The sequence below is a fragment of the Drosophila obscura genome, unplaced genomic scaffold (assembly GCF_018151105.1).
Source record: "Drosophila obscura isolate BZ-5 IFL unplaced genomic scaffold, ASM1815110v1 contig_186, whole genome shotgun sequence".
Classification (NCBI taxonomy): domain Eukaryota; kingdom Metazoa; phylum Arthropoda; class Insecta; order Diptera; family Drosophilidae; genus Drosophila; species Drosophila obscura.
Window position 1 is genome coordinate 564757 of NW_024542774.1, and position 15329 is coordinate 580085.

A 15329-nucleotide genomic window follows, 5' to 3' on the forward strand; every position below is an offset into this window, starting at 1 on the left:
AATTATCAGAGGATATAAATAACAAGAAATTGAATAGAATTTTCACTTTGATTCAAATATAATTGTCTCATCTTTAATCTAAATATTATTCAGTTTGTAACAAATATATTTAATCTAAATAAGAAATATTATTCATTTTAAATACTTCCATATTAAAATCAAAATCAAATCAAATAGATATTTAAAGCCAAAGTGCTACTATTCGATGCTCAACGATTTCTTCTCTGTTTGTAAATGGTTCACTGATTTTAAAGCATTTATTTATAACTTTTTGGGGTATTTTATATATTTCTACACGTAACATTCGTCATTAAATGGAGCAGCTAATTCAGTGTCCTAAATGCACATATTTAACACAAATAAGATTATTTTTGCTATGGTTTTCGGTATTCCCCTTTTGCTAGGATGATTATAATTATTTTTCATTAATTTTCGTTTACTTAAATGCATTAAATGACGTACAGTTATGTAACGTAGATTAAAGCTTACAAATTATAAGCTGTGGACACGGACAAGCAGCCGCTTCTGCCTCTTGGATGCTACTCCGCATCCGCATCCTCATCCTCAGTACCATTCGCATTCTCATCCACTTTTGCCGAGGCCGAGTGTTTGTCAGCTTATTGTTTGGCTTAATTGCCGTTTGAACAGCAGGGCGTTGCATACACACAAACACACACACACACATATACATATATCTTCAGCTTCATCTTCAGCTTCAACTTGAACTCTTTTTTTTGCATTGGCAGTGGGCATTGTTCGTCCAAATTACACAAACACACACAGCCAGGAGGGGGGGAATGGTAGAGGAAGATTTACCCCTACAGAAGTAGCCGTCGCAGCCAGCGGGCTAACAATGCTGCTGTTGCTGCTGCGATGCTGCTGGTTGGATAAGGGTTAAGGGTTTGCCCTGCCCGCCCGCGGATAGACTGTAGACTGCAAACTGGATGCTGTGATGCTGGAGGGACTGTATGTAGCCTGGGGGCAAGTGGAATGCAAAATAATGTTTGCGCAATCGAATGACAATGCGTTGAGGAGGATTGTCCAGGCTGCAGCATGAGGGGCGCAGGGGGAGGCTTCGCTGTACCCAATGAGGCATGTCTGCCATATGAAACCTGATCTGTTAAGGGCTGTGGAGTGTACAGTCAGTGGTGGGGTGGAGTGGGGGAGGCAGTGCAATGAATGGTTCCCAGCAGCAAAAAAAATGTTGCAAGGGAAATTGTATTTTTCTCTTTGTCGCAATTAAATCAAGTGAAGTCGTTAAAGTTAAAGTTTTCCCAAGCCAAATGCCGCCTCGTCACAGATTTCCACACACTCACACGACAATGGAGTGAGCGAGGAGAGGGAGGGTGGTAGAGGGAACGAGTAACAGAGAGAGAGAGAGAATCGTCGAAGCGGAACCACACGTCAACCGGACAACCGGACAACTGGACAACCCGCCCCCCCACACACACACACAATGTGCCCCAATTGCATCACCATTCCCATCACCCATTCCCATTCCCATCCCCATTGCCATTCGACAATCCCTGGCCAAAGCCAAAAGGTGTGCAAGTGACTCGGACAAGACGAGGCGAGCGGCCTGTGGCCCGTCCCGGCCCGGCCCGGCCTGTCGCTGGTCGAGAGATTACTGAAGCGTGCAATGGACATGGACCGACCGCGAACGGTTCACACGTTAAAGCCAAGAAGTCATCAGCCCAACACACACACACACAACACACTGATACACACAGCTATAGATAGACACAGATGCAGATACATACATGGGCTCTGATGCGACAGTTGCAGAGGTTGCAGCTGTCGAAGCTGTTGCCACTGCCAGTGGCAGTGCCACGAGCTACAGCGGCATCCAACCGGTTGAACACGCGACTTGAAAGGGAATTTTGGCCAAGAGAATTAGGCAGATGCTGCCGCTGCCGCTGCTGCTGCTGCTGCTGCTGCTGCTGCTGCTGTTGTGTGCAGCTGCCAGGCGCGCACACACTTCAATTAAGTGCCGCATGAATGATGCATGCCACAAAAAGCCTGCAGAGCCTGCAAAGCCTGCACTACCGCTCAACACACTGCTTGTAAATATAAATATTTGTGCCCCCCCCCCACCGCCCACATACCCCCCAGGACAGGAAGGGCTGGGCCTCGCCGATCAAATATTCATTTTTCAATATCGTTGTATCAACAGCCGGAAAATATGCAGCAAGTCTTTCTTGCTGCCACTGCCACACAATAAAGACACTTGCCACTTGCCACTTGCCACTTTCCACTTGCCACTTGCCGCTTGTTGCCTACCGAAGTGAGAATTCATGCAAACTTTCTTTGAATTTGATTTGCTGAAAGCGAAACAGTGTCTCAAGTAAAAGTGTGACCCTGCCGCCTACCCCCTCGAGCCATTGTCTGGCCCACATATTGATATCGTTCGAGCCACAAACATTCCCCACCACACACACACACTCCACCCACAGGAGAGAGAGAGAGGGAGAGGGAGAGGGAGGGAGAGTCGTATCTGCTGGCGCACAAACACAAAGGAAAGCGACTCTCTTTGAGGCAGAATGATGCAATTATTTACACTTGATTAAACACTCAAGGAAAAGTGAAAGTGCGTGGAAGGACGCACTCAGTATTGATGCCCATATATCTTCTATATATGTATATATTGTATATTCATGCATACATCTATCCCCTTGATATTGAGATGTTTTTCTAAAATTCATAAATTTAAATTAGCGAGAGAGAGAGAGAGAGACAGAGGAGAAGGCGCTGGCGCTGGCGATGAAGCCATCGACGTCTTTGGGTCTCACCTTGAAATGGTTTTTCAATTACTCAACTGAACCGCAAGGAGCCTGAACTGAAGTGAGCAAGGACCCAGGGCCGAAGCCATTAAATTTATTCCCCACTAAAAACGCAAAAGTGCCCAGGCATCGCCTCTGCCTTTGCCTCTGTGTCTCTGCCTCTTCTCCATCTATGGCTACGTCTATGACGAGCCTCATTTGGCATCTTGCTTGATTTGCCTCATTTTTATTTATTCATTGAACTGCTGCCTGCTGCGGATGGCACGATGGGCGAAGGGCGAAGGGCGAAGGGAAGGGAAGCTCTCCACGACTGTCCAACATCTGACTAACCAAATCAATTCGCATCAATATCGTAGCAAACCCATCAAACTCAGTCATCTGGCGGTGGGTTGTTGGCAGGGGGGAAGGGCGCTATCATCCAGGGAGTGGCAGCCATTCAACCACCGCATCCTTCTGGGAGGGGGTGTGGTTCTGGGGGGGGGATATACTGCGTAGGAAGCACGCCAGGCTGCACATTGCTAATATCCTGCCACCGCCACTGCCACTGCTACCGCCTTGCATGCCCCACCCTCTCTCTCTGCCACTCCTAGCAGACAATAGATATCCAGATAATTGGAAATAGTTTTGACCTGGCTTTTGTAACTCTTGAAAATACCAACAACAACAAAACAAATGCCATACATGGATATCCACATACTCCTCCTCGTCGTGTGCGAGAGAGAGAGAGAGAGCTGAACCGTAGCAAGGGGCCATCTAATGTTGGTGTTGAAAATCCCATAATAAATCTGTGTGGCATGCCACTCTCAACTCTACCAAGAGAGAGAGAGATAGAGAAAGAGAGATGCGGGGCCAATTACCACATGCTACGATACGATACGATACGTTAGACGGACGAACGCAGCGGGAGGGAGTTCTCCGCCGATCCACTTGGTGTGGCGACTTCAAGTGCAACTGTTTGACAACTGCCACTGCCCCTGCCACTGGCACGACGCTCTGCACCTTTTGCCACATGCTGAAGATTTGTATTTATAAACATGTGTGTGTCTGTGTCTGTGTATTTTTATGGCCTACGCTAAACACAAGATTCGGTTTCTGTTTTCATTTTTTTCGTTCCACAATTACGAGTGTTCTCCGAGTTATATTTGATTCCTTCCTTCTCCGAGTTATATTTGATTTCTTCCTTCTCCGAGGCCCATGCAGCTTCTGTCTATTTGCGGATACACTGAGCCGGAATGAGAACCAGAACAGGCAAAAGGGAAACGTTTCAAGTGCCTGAATATGAAGCCTGAAATGTCAGCAAAAGGCGGACCAACCATTTAAGGAGGTTTTGTTCTTGAATGTAGAATGGAAAATGGAATCAAACTGCCCAGACACAAATCTAACTTGAAGCCAGGATCAATTTGTATTTATTTCTATTTATTATAAATTTTATTTGCTTGATTCAAACCCTCTCCCTCTCTCCTCTCTCTCTCTCTCTCTCTCTCTGTCTGGCATTTGCCTTTAGCCGTTGGATGGTTTTTTTTTTTTCAACTTTAATTTGTTATCTAAATCAGTTACAGCAACTGGATTCCCTTTGTCCAATTCAGTTCAGCTCAGTGCAGCAGTTTTAGATTTTATTTTTGATTCATAATTACGTAATTTATGCCCACGCGCTCGCCCATGCTCGCCCCTGCCACTGCCCCCTGCCACTGCCCCAGTCTGCTCTTGAGACTGAGCTTCCAGCTTCCACTTCTGTGGCCTGTGTCAATCGGCTTCGATGCAGACGGTGTGGGTGGGTGGTGGCTGCTGCTGTGGTTTTCCGTCAATACTAAACTGGTTGCGACCATCGTCGTCGTCGTCGTCTCAAGGTGCCGCAGGGGCGTCGTCGCTTGCTCAGGCTGTCCACTGAGGGGGGGTGAGGGCTCTCAAAAAATTATAAACTGTCGCTGCGGCTGTCGCTGCCGCTGGCTATGGCTTTAGTTTTAGTTTTAGTTTTGGTTTTGGTTTATTTTTGTGACGCTCGTTAAGCCAGCGACAAGTAGTAGCTGAGCTGAGCTGCAAGTCAGTGTTGGCCAAACATGGGGCGTTTCTTGAGCTGTTTTTGTTCAGTTTCAGCTGCCCACACACTACACACACACACACACACACACACAGAGACACACAGATACGGAAACAGAGAGTTGCCACAGCATTGGAGGGCAGTCAGCGCGTTTGAAGCTGTTGAGCTAAAATCTTTTTAAAAGATTCGCTTTCTTGCTCTCTGGCTTTCTCTCTCTCTGTGGATCCGCAATTAACTTTTGCCAGTCAGTGAGACTGCCAGAGAATGACAGCCGCCGCACAGAAAGTCAGTTCCAGTGCCGAGTGTGCCACAGACAGACAGAAAGAGAGACAGACAGACAGGGAGAAAAAGAGAGAGAAATGCCTTGAAGATGCTTGCCTGCAGATTGTGGCCCCTGTGCTCTCCACTGTGTGGGGCAAGATTATCTATCGAGATATCTGCAGCAGCAGCAACAGCAGCAGCCCAGAGCCCGCTTCGTCTTGCTTCATTGTGTGTGCCTAACACTTTGCCCCCTTGAATGCTGAATGGCAGGGCTGGGTGGGTGCTCTTTCTACCGGATCTCACACGCCTTCACCTCCCACTCCCTTATCCTTGCTCTTTGAGTTGCTTTGAGAGTTTTTTCCTCTGGTTATTTTTTTTGCTATTGCCTTTGGTTTGGTCAAGCGCTGTAGTACTTCGGTTCGTGGTATTGTCAATGCACTTCAGCACATTTGCCCAACTGTCAGAGACAAAAACGACAAGTCGCGACGACTTTTGCCAGGGTGCCACACATGGCCATCCCTCCCTCTCCTCCCCACCACACTGTGCCCCCTTATATCTATTACGAAATGTTTGTCCTACACTTTTCCTGCTGCCTGCCTGCCTGCCTGCTGGCTCAGCTTTGGCTTTCAGCTTCAGTTTTGCTGCTGGTGCCTGCTGCCTGCTTCTGCTGCTCTGCTGGCACACATTTCTATGCTTTCAACTCACACATGGACACACACACTCAACGCACACACACAAACACACTCAACGCACACACACAGACACTTTGGCATACGCAACTTTTCTGCGTTTTGGGGGCTGGCTGGCTGGCTGTCCTTGTGCTTGTTTTTGTTGGGTCCTGGCTGGGCCCAATGCCCCCGCCTGCCCCGCAGATTTCTCGGATTCTGTTTCTGTCTCTTTCTGTGTCTGTGTCTCTGCCACTGCCACACTGCCACTGCCTGTCTGTTTGTTGACATATTATGATCCTTGATTATTTTGTGCTGACAAATACATGCTTTTCCTTTTTCCTTTTACGCCACAAATACAAACACACACACAAACACACACACAAACACACACACAAACACACTCACGACACACACACGTAGACCTATGCACAGATAGATGGACTTCCGTTTCTGATTTTGATTTTGTTTTTTGATTTACTTGTTTTTCTTTTTGTCCCCCCCCCCTGCCCCCTCTTCCACTTTGTATTTCTGTGGTTTTTGTTGCTGGTTTTGTTTTTGTTTTTGTTTTTTTGTGTTTTCATTTCTCTGCAAGGGGCTGCTTGCCAGCAGGTGCTTTACTCTTCAACTAATTGGTCTAAAAAGCCCCCCCTCTAGCCACCCTCTTTACCCTCTCTCTACCCAGCCCCCCTCACTGCTTTGATGTGCTTTATCAATTGAAGCTTTTAATGATGGGCGTACCACTCCCCCCACCCACTGGCAAGCACACGCCCCCAAAACCCAAAAAAAAAAGGGAACAAAATATTTTGTCGATTGCTGGTTTCAGATTTGTTCTCTGGATATTCGGCTTCGGTATCGTAAGGCAGCGCTCTGTGGCGATTGTGGATTGAGGGGCGGAAGCTCTCGATAAGAGCCCAAGAAGCAACCGATTGCCTGCTCTCCCATGCCACCATGCCCCATGCCAATTCTAACCAGTTTCAAGCTGTCCAGCGATAATGCGTTTGATTGCAGCGGAAGTTGGTTGTTGCCTGTAGCGACTACTGGACTACTGTACCTGTACCGGTACCTGTACGTGTGTGTCCGGTTTTGTGGTGCTCTCTCGGTTCTTGTATAATTATGAATTAGCTTCCAATTGTGGGCAATCCCTCCCTACCCCACCCCCACACGCGCTGCACATGGCACTTGAGCCCTGAGACAAACTATTTCTACGAGTGGTGCGGCATGCGGCATGTGGCTCTGCTGACCACAGAGGGCGTCAGTCACAGAGTCCAGAGTGCCAGTTACCAAAACCACGCCCCATAACTGATGGAAATGGGCTGGAAATAGTCTCTCATCAATGTATTCCTGCTGCTGCAGCACATGCAACATGCGACATGCATGCAGAGCAGATGAATGGTGCAACAGCTGCTGCTGCCATGGTTCGTCCTCCCATGTCCTGCGAGTGTCTGTCCTGGTTTTTGGTTGCTTAAAGACTTACCCATGGCCAGAATTTGAAGATTTTGTTCTTTAATCCAATGTTGATGGCAGCGTCGACGTTTCGTTGCATGTTGCTGCCATTTGGTTTGTTGCTGCTGCTGCTGCTGCTGCGTCTGTTGCTGTTGCTGTTGTTCCTCTTCTTTCGTTAATGCCATATTCAAAGCCATGTTGCAGGCCGTTTATTTGCAACACACTTGGTGGCCCGCTTCTGTTGTTGTTGTTGCTGTTGTTGTTTTTAAATGGTTGTGGCTCTTGTCGTTGTTGTTCTTGCACCACTTGCCACACCGCACCGCACTCAGAACTGGAAGCTATAGCACTGACACTGCCACTGGGCACTGCCGTTGCCACTGCCGCTGCCGTTGCTGCTTGTTTGCCTCCCAGCTATTAATGGCACACATTTATTTTGGTTTGGTTTGGTTCGGTTCGGCGTGTTACATTCGCATCACTTTTGCCACAGTCGTCGCACCACAAAAATTTCCAATTTCAATTCTCAGCCGACGACGACACTCGCGTAGGTCTCTGCGGGCGCCTCTAATGCGGCATTATTCCGGCTGCCGCCCACCCAAAGAAACGGTGCGGCGGCGTCACAGGCACAGGCACAAGGCAGCAGAGCGAGCCACCAGGACATGTGACATGACCCACGACGACCACAGCGACGACGACGACGAGCGGTAGGGGAGGAGGGGGTAGGGGCGGAATACCGAAGGGGGCACCGAACCCGTAACCGAAAAACGGCAACTGGATTGGATACTAACTACGCCTGTGCGTGTGCCGGTCGTGTGCTTGTGGAGTGGAAGTGGGAGTGGGGCACAAGCACTGGGCTGAACAGTTGCTGCAACACTTTTCGTTTTTTTTTTTTTTTGGGGTGTGGGGGGTATATTTAGGGATAAGCGGGAACCTCTTTAAGATGGTTCGCAGTTGCCATCACTTTTGGCGCAGACTCGATAATTTGTGCGTTGTTGTCGCTGTCGCTGTCGCTGATGCTGCTGTCGACTCCACTGTGCATACACTCTAACTGTGTGCGTGTATATGAGTGTGTGTGTGTGTGTGTGTGTTTGGGGTATAGGCTCCATGCGACGCGCAAATCGAAGAAACGGACAACGATTACGATACGGAAACGACACGCTGGTCGAGGGCGAGGCGTCCACACGGAATCAGAGCTAAAACCGAACTAAATTCTCGATTCCGGCAAACGCAGCAGCCAAACGAAACGAAAACGACAAAGAACCGAAGACAACGAACGATGATGCCCACTGTTCGGTGGCATGCAGCATGAGGCTAAAGAGAGAGAGAGAGAGAGAGAGACTGAGCGCAAGCAGACAGAGAGAGTGGGAGAGAGAGCAGTCTGTAAACAGTTGGAGCACATTGTTTATTGCTGGGACTGCTGCTGCCTGCTACTACTACTACTACTACTAGTCGTACGGCTGCCACTTGCCACTACACTGCTGCAGGTGCGTTGGCTGGAGCTCCCCAAAGATGACCAAAAGCCGGTTTTCAATGGCTCCAAGACCTACTTATACGCCAACAAGCTCTCATATTCGCTCAGGTATAAGTATAAGAAAGAATTATGCGATGTGAGTACGAGTATACATTCAGAGAGAGAGAGAGAGCATACAACTCTTGATATAAGTACGGTATAAGTATACTATCAGTCTGTCACAGTATGCTACAACGCGTGGTAGAAGTACAAGCTAAGGGCCAAAGCAGCGCATATGATGCGTATACACTCGTACCAAGCAGAGTAGCAGCCCGTATAAGTAGAGCTAATACTACTTTGTATACGAATAATGTTGTGTGAGGGTGGGTTGCTGCCCCGTATAAGTACGCAGGCAAGTCTACTACAAGCAGTATGCGTATGCTACTGATACTTTCGAAGACTGCCTATACGTATAAGTACTGGTTAGAAGCAAAATATACTACAAGCAGTAGAAGTGCCACCATCGTCAGTCTTCTATTTGTTGCTCCGATTGAGTTACACTGAAACTGTTATACACCTACCACTGTGTGTATAAGTTTGAAGCCAACATCCAATGTTCGAAGCATTTTGACTGTGGAGTACGGCAGGGAATAAACGTATTCCGTAATTGTGGGATATGTTTCGGGGCAAATGTCTTTCGTCATACTTAGAACGCAGTTTAAAAAATATATACATACATACATACATACATACATAGTACATATATCTACATAACCTTGTTGTCTGTCCGTGTGCTTCATTCCGCCATATAATTTTCGCAGCATATTAACTCTAACAGACTCCATATGTGCCCCTTAGGGGGATGGCTGGTCTGCGAATTCCGTTGTGCCACAAACACTTGTTACACGCCCCACTGGTAAATCCCCCTGGGATCACTTTGCTTGCAATTTTCCCGGTAAATGCCAATTGGGAGAGAAACATATGAATTTCAAGGAATTTTTATTTACTTTGAAATTACATCATTAGGTGTACATATTTTTTTCCTCTATGGGGGAATAAGGGGGAATACCTTAGAACGCAGAGCGTGATTAAATTAATTTGCGAATTCCATGAAAGACAAGACTCAATGATTCCCTCTGATAGCCAGGCAGGGCCTCAGGTGAATCTTATATTATACATTGGCCCCGAATAAATGAGGAATCTATCTACCGATTTTCAATTTATAATTTCTAATTTATTTATATATTTATAAATAGCAATAAAAAGGTTTTCACCACTTCAACGGCTGCAAGCAGAAAAATCTCATTGAATTTCTTGTTTATGTGTAGAAAGTTTTTCAGCAAAATATAAATAAATAAGAGTTGTCCTTGAATCTGACGTAGATGGATTTTTGGGAAGATTGTTGGTCAAGGAAAAAGAGAGTGAGAGAGAGAGAGAGAGGTGAATAGACCGAAACCGTGGCTAAGACAAATTTGTTTTCTCATTCATTTGAACCATCAGAAACTTATTTTTTGTTTGTCGAGTGCAACGTGAGTGGGTGGCATAGGGAGTGGGTTCACAGCCACAGTTCCCCTCACAGCTCTCCCCCCCCCAAAAAAAAAGAAGAAACTTCTTTCCTTGATGAACTTTATTAGTCGGCACCTAGAGCCAGTCCTTTTTCGTCTATGCTGCCGCTTCTTTTCGCTCTCTCTCTCTCTCTCACTCTATCTCTCTGCCCCTGCCCCTTTGTGACTTGGGTGGGGGGGCAAGCTGCTGAAGGAAAAACAAATCAATAAAATACAACAAGCGGAGCTATGTGCCCCCGTACCCCCCTGTTCCGTTCGATTGAAAGCCCTAAGCTTAAGCTACATTGCTCCTAGACTAAGCCTCTCCAACCATTCATCCATCCATCCATCCATCCATCAAGGCTCCAATGCTGCAATGCCTCCTCCACCAGCAGTCAGTCCTCTCCTCTGAGGCGACCATTCACACTCTCAGGATCCGGCAGGCACATCAATCGTGAATCGTTGCTACCTTCTGCCCTCTCTCTCTCTCTTTCTCTCTCACTTACAGCTGTTGGTGTTGGGTTTTTTTCAGCTCGTCCCCCGTGTATTGTTCGCTGGCAAAGGGTATATTGATATTCGTGCATGCTCCTCAAATGAGGCAGACAAAAAAAGAGCATTAATTATGGAGGGGGGTATGTGCAAGACTGAAATTCGGGCAGCTATCAAATATAAGAGTGCAAGCAGAGGAAAGTAGAGGAAAGCAGAGGAAAGCAGTGGAAAGCAGAGGAAAGTAGAGGTAAGCAAAGACAAGCAGAGGCAAGTAGAGGGTATAACATAGTCGAAGCCAATCCTAAATGCATACAAATGTACATATGTATGTATGCATGTACTCTGTGTGTACTCTTATTTTGAAGATGTAGCAGACATTCGTAATCTTTAGATTCATTTGCCTTCGCCCCACCCTCCACCCCCATCCCACCCTCCTACTGCCTGCTGTCTCCCCCTCCTTGCTGTGGTGTTTATTGTGTGAATGTGATGGGGGGGGGGAATGACATGTCGGTACGGTGGTTTACGTATTTCCTTGAGGATGTTTTCGTCCGCCACACATTGTTGTTGATTCTTTTCACAGTTCTTGCCATTTGCCCACAGCCTCTGCTGCATGCCACCGCATGCGCCGCCCGCCCACAAGTGCAACACTCTGGATGCTCGTGCAACACTTTAATAAAAATTAAACATAAATATTTGCAACACACAATCGTACGAGCATCACAAATATTTGCATGCCAAAAGAAGTAGTCGAAATTTGGAGCACATAAATAAGATAGAAAACAAGGAAACTCAAGGGAACCCCCTCCCCTGCCCGGGAAAGGCTCTTAGACATTTTTGGAAGATTAATTTGCAAAACAATGTTCTATACAGAATTCAGGATTAAGAATTCAGTGAGGAGTGGTCCAGGCACGCAATCTCCGGTGGGAATGATGCTGACCAGGGGACCACGGGCATAGAAGGGCAGAAGAAGGTCCCTGTCCCTGTCCCGAGACGACTCCATTCGATTCCGGTCCACGTTTTCAAATACACTTTTCTTTCTCTCTCTCTCTCTTCTCTCTCTCTCTCTCTCTGGGTGTGTGTGTGTCTCTTTTATTTTTAATTATATTTTAATTTATTTCGGTGGTCGGGCGAGAATGGTGCCAAACTCAAGGAGGAGACATTCTTGCGGTGTTTTCTTTTCATTTTCTTTTGTATTTTTGTCACTTTTGCAACATAGATGAAGGGGGTGGGTACTATGTAGCACAGGGTAAAAATGCTGTACACAATAATATTAACACATTCGCATTGGGGACACCAAGGACCTGCCTGATGCTGCTGCTGCTTAACCTGCCCCACCACCCTCCATCTACTTTTAGACAACTTCGAGGGGCTTCTACTGGCACAAACAATTGCAAGTTATTTGTGAAAATTTTATTGTAATTACAAAAGTTTTCCCATGCTATAGCGCCGCCACGCTTTTCCCTTTCTGTTTGCCCTTCTAAAAGGTTGTGTGGTGTGTGTGTGTATGTGTGTGCGCACGCCTCCCGATGCCATGATACCTTGAATAATACAGTGGCATATCCCCCCCCTGCGCCACACTGGGCTCACTGCTTTTCTGTACTGCTTGCTCCTCATTTTGCTGACCTCTCCCGCTCTCTCTCTCACTCTCTCTCTTGCTCCACACTCTGTTCAATTTTGTATTTGGATTTCGGTTCGAAAACTCAATGTTTCAGCAAAGTTTATCCACTTCATTATTTGCTCGTTTCCATTGCGCCGTTTCGCTGCTGTTTCGCCATTTGGTCTGTGTTTCTGTTTGTGTTTGCTGCCTCTCATTTTCACCGATTTTAATTGTATTTGCGTGCAGAAGCCCTGCCCCCACACCCACCACCTGCCCCATTCCCATGCACAAACTTTAAGAGTATATTAAATACCAAAAAGTTGCTCACAGGTCATTGAAGGGCAACAGCCATGGCACAGAGGCACAGGCACAGAGCAAAGCAGTGTCCAAGCAGGTGAATAAGTGAGAGAACAGGTTGCCTGAAAGCACTGCGAGGGGGGGACAGTTGTCTTTGGGCAAGCAGTCGGAACCGTAATGCAAGCAGCAAGCAAGTGATCGAAAAGCAGTAGAACGATCGAGCACTTAAAAGAAAAGCCTACTATGGCAAGGCAATAGGACTGATAGTTCAAAGCACAGTTTGGAAGAAAATTCCCCCACCGCTGCACTTGCAAGTTCTTGCAATCGAATACAGATTGCCAAATATTTATTGTAGTTGTAGTTAAAGTAGTCTTGCATTTAATTGTAGTAAAAGTTGCCGCAGTATCGCTGTCCCTTCTGCACACGCTGAAACTGCTCCATCGAGGGCACTGTGTACGGCTCTGTTCCGGCTAGAAGCTGCAATGAAATGGGCACGCCATCATTGGACTGCTGCTGATGGGAGTGCTCCGGCTGCTGCAGCTGCGACTGAAGCATTAGTGAGTACTGATCCTCGTATTCGGAATGCTGGTAGAGCTGCTCCTGCCGCAGCTGTATCTGCTTGGAGGGCGGATAGACCATGTCCATGATCAGGCTGGGTGGACCGCACAACGGAACGCCATACATTCTATTCGATCGGCCCGTACCCTTCGGCCCTGAATGATGAACGCGCTTGTGCTTATGCTTGATCGTCGCACATGAATCTCCATCCTGACTGGTTGCCTTTGGCTTGTCCCACGGCATCGTTCTGGCATCTAAGAATATTATATTTGCGAAATCCATGGGCCTGCGCGGCGACTGCTTTCGGTATGTGGAGTACAGTCGCGTCGGGCCCTTCTTCTTGGTTTTTTTGTCATCCTCACTGCACTCGTGCTCATCCTGCAAAATGGTCTCCTGTTCGTACTCCGTCTCGGGCCCCAGATCATCCTGCAACTTGGGCTTCTCCTTCGGCTTGTGTTCCAGTTTCTCCTTCTGCTTGTGTTCCAGCCTCTCCTTCGGCTTGTGCTCCAGCTTGTGCTCCGGCTGGGGTTTTTGGCTATCCTTCGGTTTGTGATTCTGCTTCTCCTGCCCCCTAGCCTTAGCTACGGGTACCGCCGCTTGCATGGAAGCGGTAAGGTTGGCGGGATCGCTGGCCAGCTGCCAGCACATATTCAGCTTCAATTTCTTGGTAGGTGCCGATTTGTTCGTCTTGGTGGACTGCAGACTTGGCTGCAAGCAGTTCGAAGCAGTACATCCCACCGATCTGGCCGGGCGGGGTCGCTTGCAACTGTACTTCCTCAAGCAGTGGCTGGAGTCCAGTATTTCCAGCCAATTGGGTTTCTTTGGCTTTCTCTGATACATAATTTTGCCGTATTTAACAAATCTCGATTTTACGCTCAGTTTTCACAACTTAAATTTAATTTTTTTTTTAGCTTTTATTTTTTTAGTTGTTTTGTGTTTGCCCCTACATAATTCACACCTACCCCCAGAGACTGATGTGGAAACACATACATATGTGTGTGTGTGTTAATTCCAAGCATAAATGAAAGGAAAACGAAAGGCACTGCTGCAGTTCCAGTTAACCCCAAATCAAAAGTCACAAAATACTCGGCATGTATTTCTGTATTTCTCTTGTATTTATTGCCTTGAACTGAACCCCACATGTGGCAATTGTTTTAGCCTCTGTTTTTTTTTTTTTTTTGGGGCTTTTGTGCCCCCAAAATCCACCCACAAACAGACAGATGGAGAGACAGTAAATCGGTTCGTGGCATTAATGCAAATAAGTGGAAACACAAATATTTTCAACGTTTTTGTGGCCAAAAGTCAGCAACAACAGCAACGAAAAGAGAGACCTTTTTTCGGCTGTCGTTGTGCCCTTTCAGAGGGTATATTACCTCTGTTGTCAAGAGGTTTGGCAATGCAGTGGGATCGAAGCATCTGAGAAGCATTTAAATGATATAAATTTATTCAGCTGCCATGGGCATAGAATTAATATACAGGCAAATTTCAGTCTTATATTCAAATATTATAACAAAATTATTTCTTCGAAAAGGGTATTTCCGTCATCGGTTTGGGTATCGTTTTAGTTGGGTTTTTTTTTGTTTTTGTTGTTTTTGTTGTGGGCCCCCGTGCAACCCATGACCAATGCCCAACGACTGGATGGGTTTGTGGACCGTTTTGGGACAACCAACTCGAGCGTCGATGGATCATTTCCGCTCTCCTGCTCGTCCTGCCCGTCCTGCCCGTCCGACTGCCAGCGTTTTCCTCTTCCGCTGCTACCATCGCTCGTTGACTGTTGGGCTTGGGTTGGGGCTGTTGCTGGGGCTGGGACTGGCAGCAGTTTCCTGTCGGCGAACGCAGTTTAATATTGAAATTTATATTTAAAATATTTCAAATATACAGAGTTAAATGCTGGCATTTTTATGCGGCACTGCTCCGGCTCTGGCATTTCTCACGTTAGTTTATGTGTGCAGGGGGGGTGGGGGTGCCATGTTTAATTTATGAGAATTGCTGGCCCGCAGCCCCATTGCCAATGAATACCTAAAATCAATTTTGGAGTATGGCCTGGTCTTTGAAGGTCACTGGCGGGTGGCAGGCAGCTGTTTAGCCCCACCCATTGAATCGTATAACGATTCGTGGCGAATCGGTTTCGAAGCGGTTCGGTTCTCGCTTCGTTTGGGGTGGGGGCTCTTGGGCGCTTTGGTTCTTGGGTGCTTGGGCGCTTGGGT

At 47.1% G+C, this 15329-nt stretch overlaps 2 protein-coding genes across 2 annotated transcripts in view; both read right to left on the reverse strand.

Annotated features, from left to right (window-relative positions):
- The window catches only part of LOC111080568 (nephrin), a 62903-nt gene extending 54709 nt beyond the window's left edge, over positions 1–8194 (reverse strand). Inside the window, 1 exon segment of the mRNA XM_041593280.1 lies at positions 7222–8194. Coding sequence (XP_041449214.1) covers positions 7222–7387 — 166 coding nt within the window. The 5' untranslated portion in view covers positions 7388–8194.
- Positions 8195–12866: 4672 nt separating this feature from the next.
- LOC111081123 lies at positions 12867–14126 on the reverse strand. The gene has a single exon (XM_022377072.2). The coding sequence runs from the start codon at positions 13960–13962 to the stop codon at positions 12943–12945; it is 1020 nt and encodes a 339-aa protein (XP_022232764.2). The 5' UTR covers positions 13963–14126; the 3' UTR covers positions 12867–12942.
- Positions 14127–15329: the final 1203 nt, after the last annotated feature.

Coding starts and splice junctions, on each gene's coding strand:
- LOC111081123 (XM_022377072.2), bottom strand. CDS start 13,962: ATGTATCAGAGAAAGCCAAAGAAACCCAATTGGCTGGAAATACTGGAC.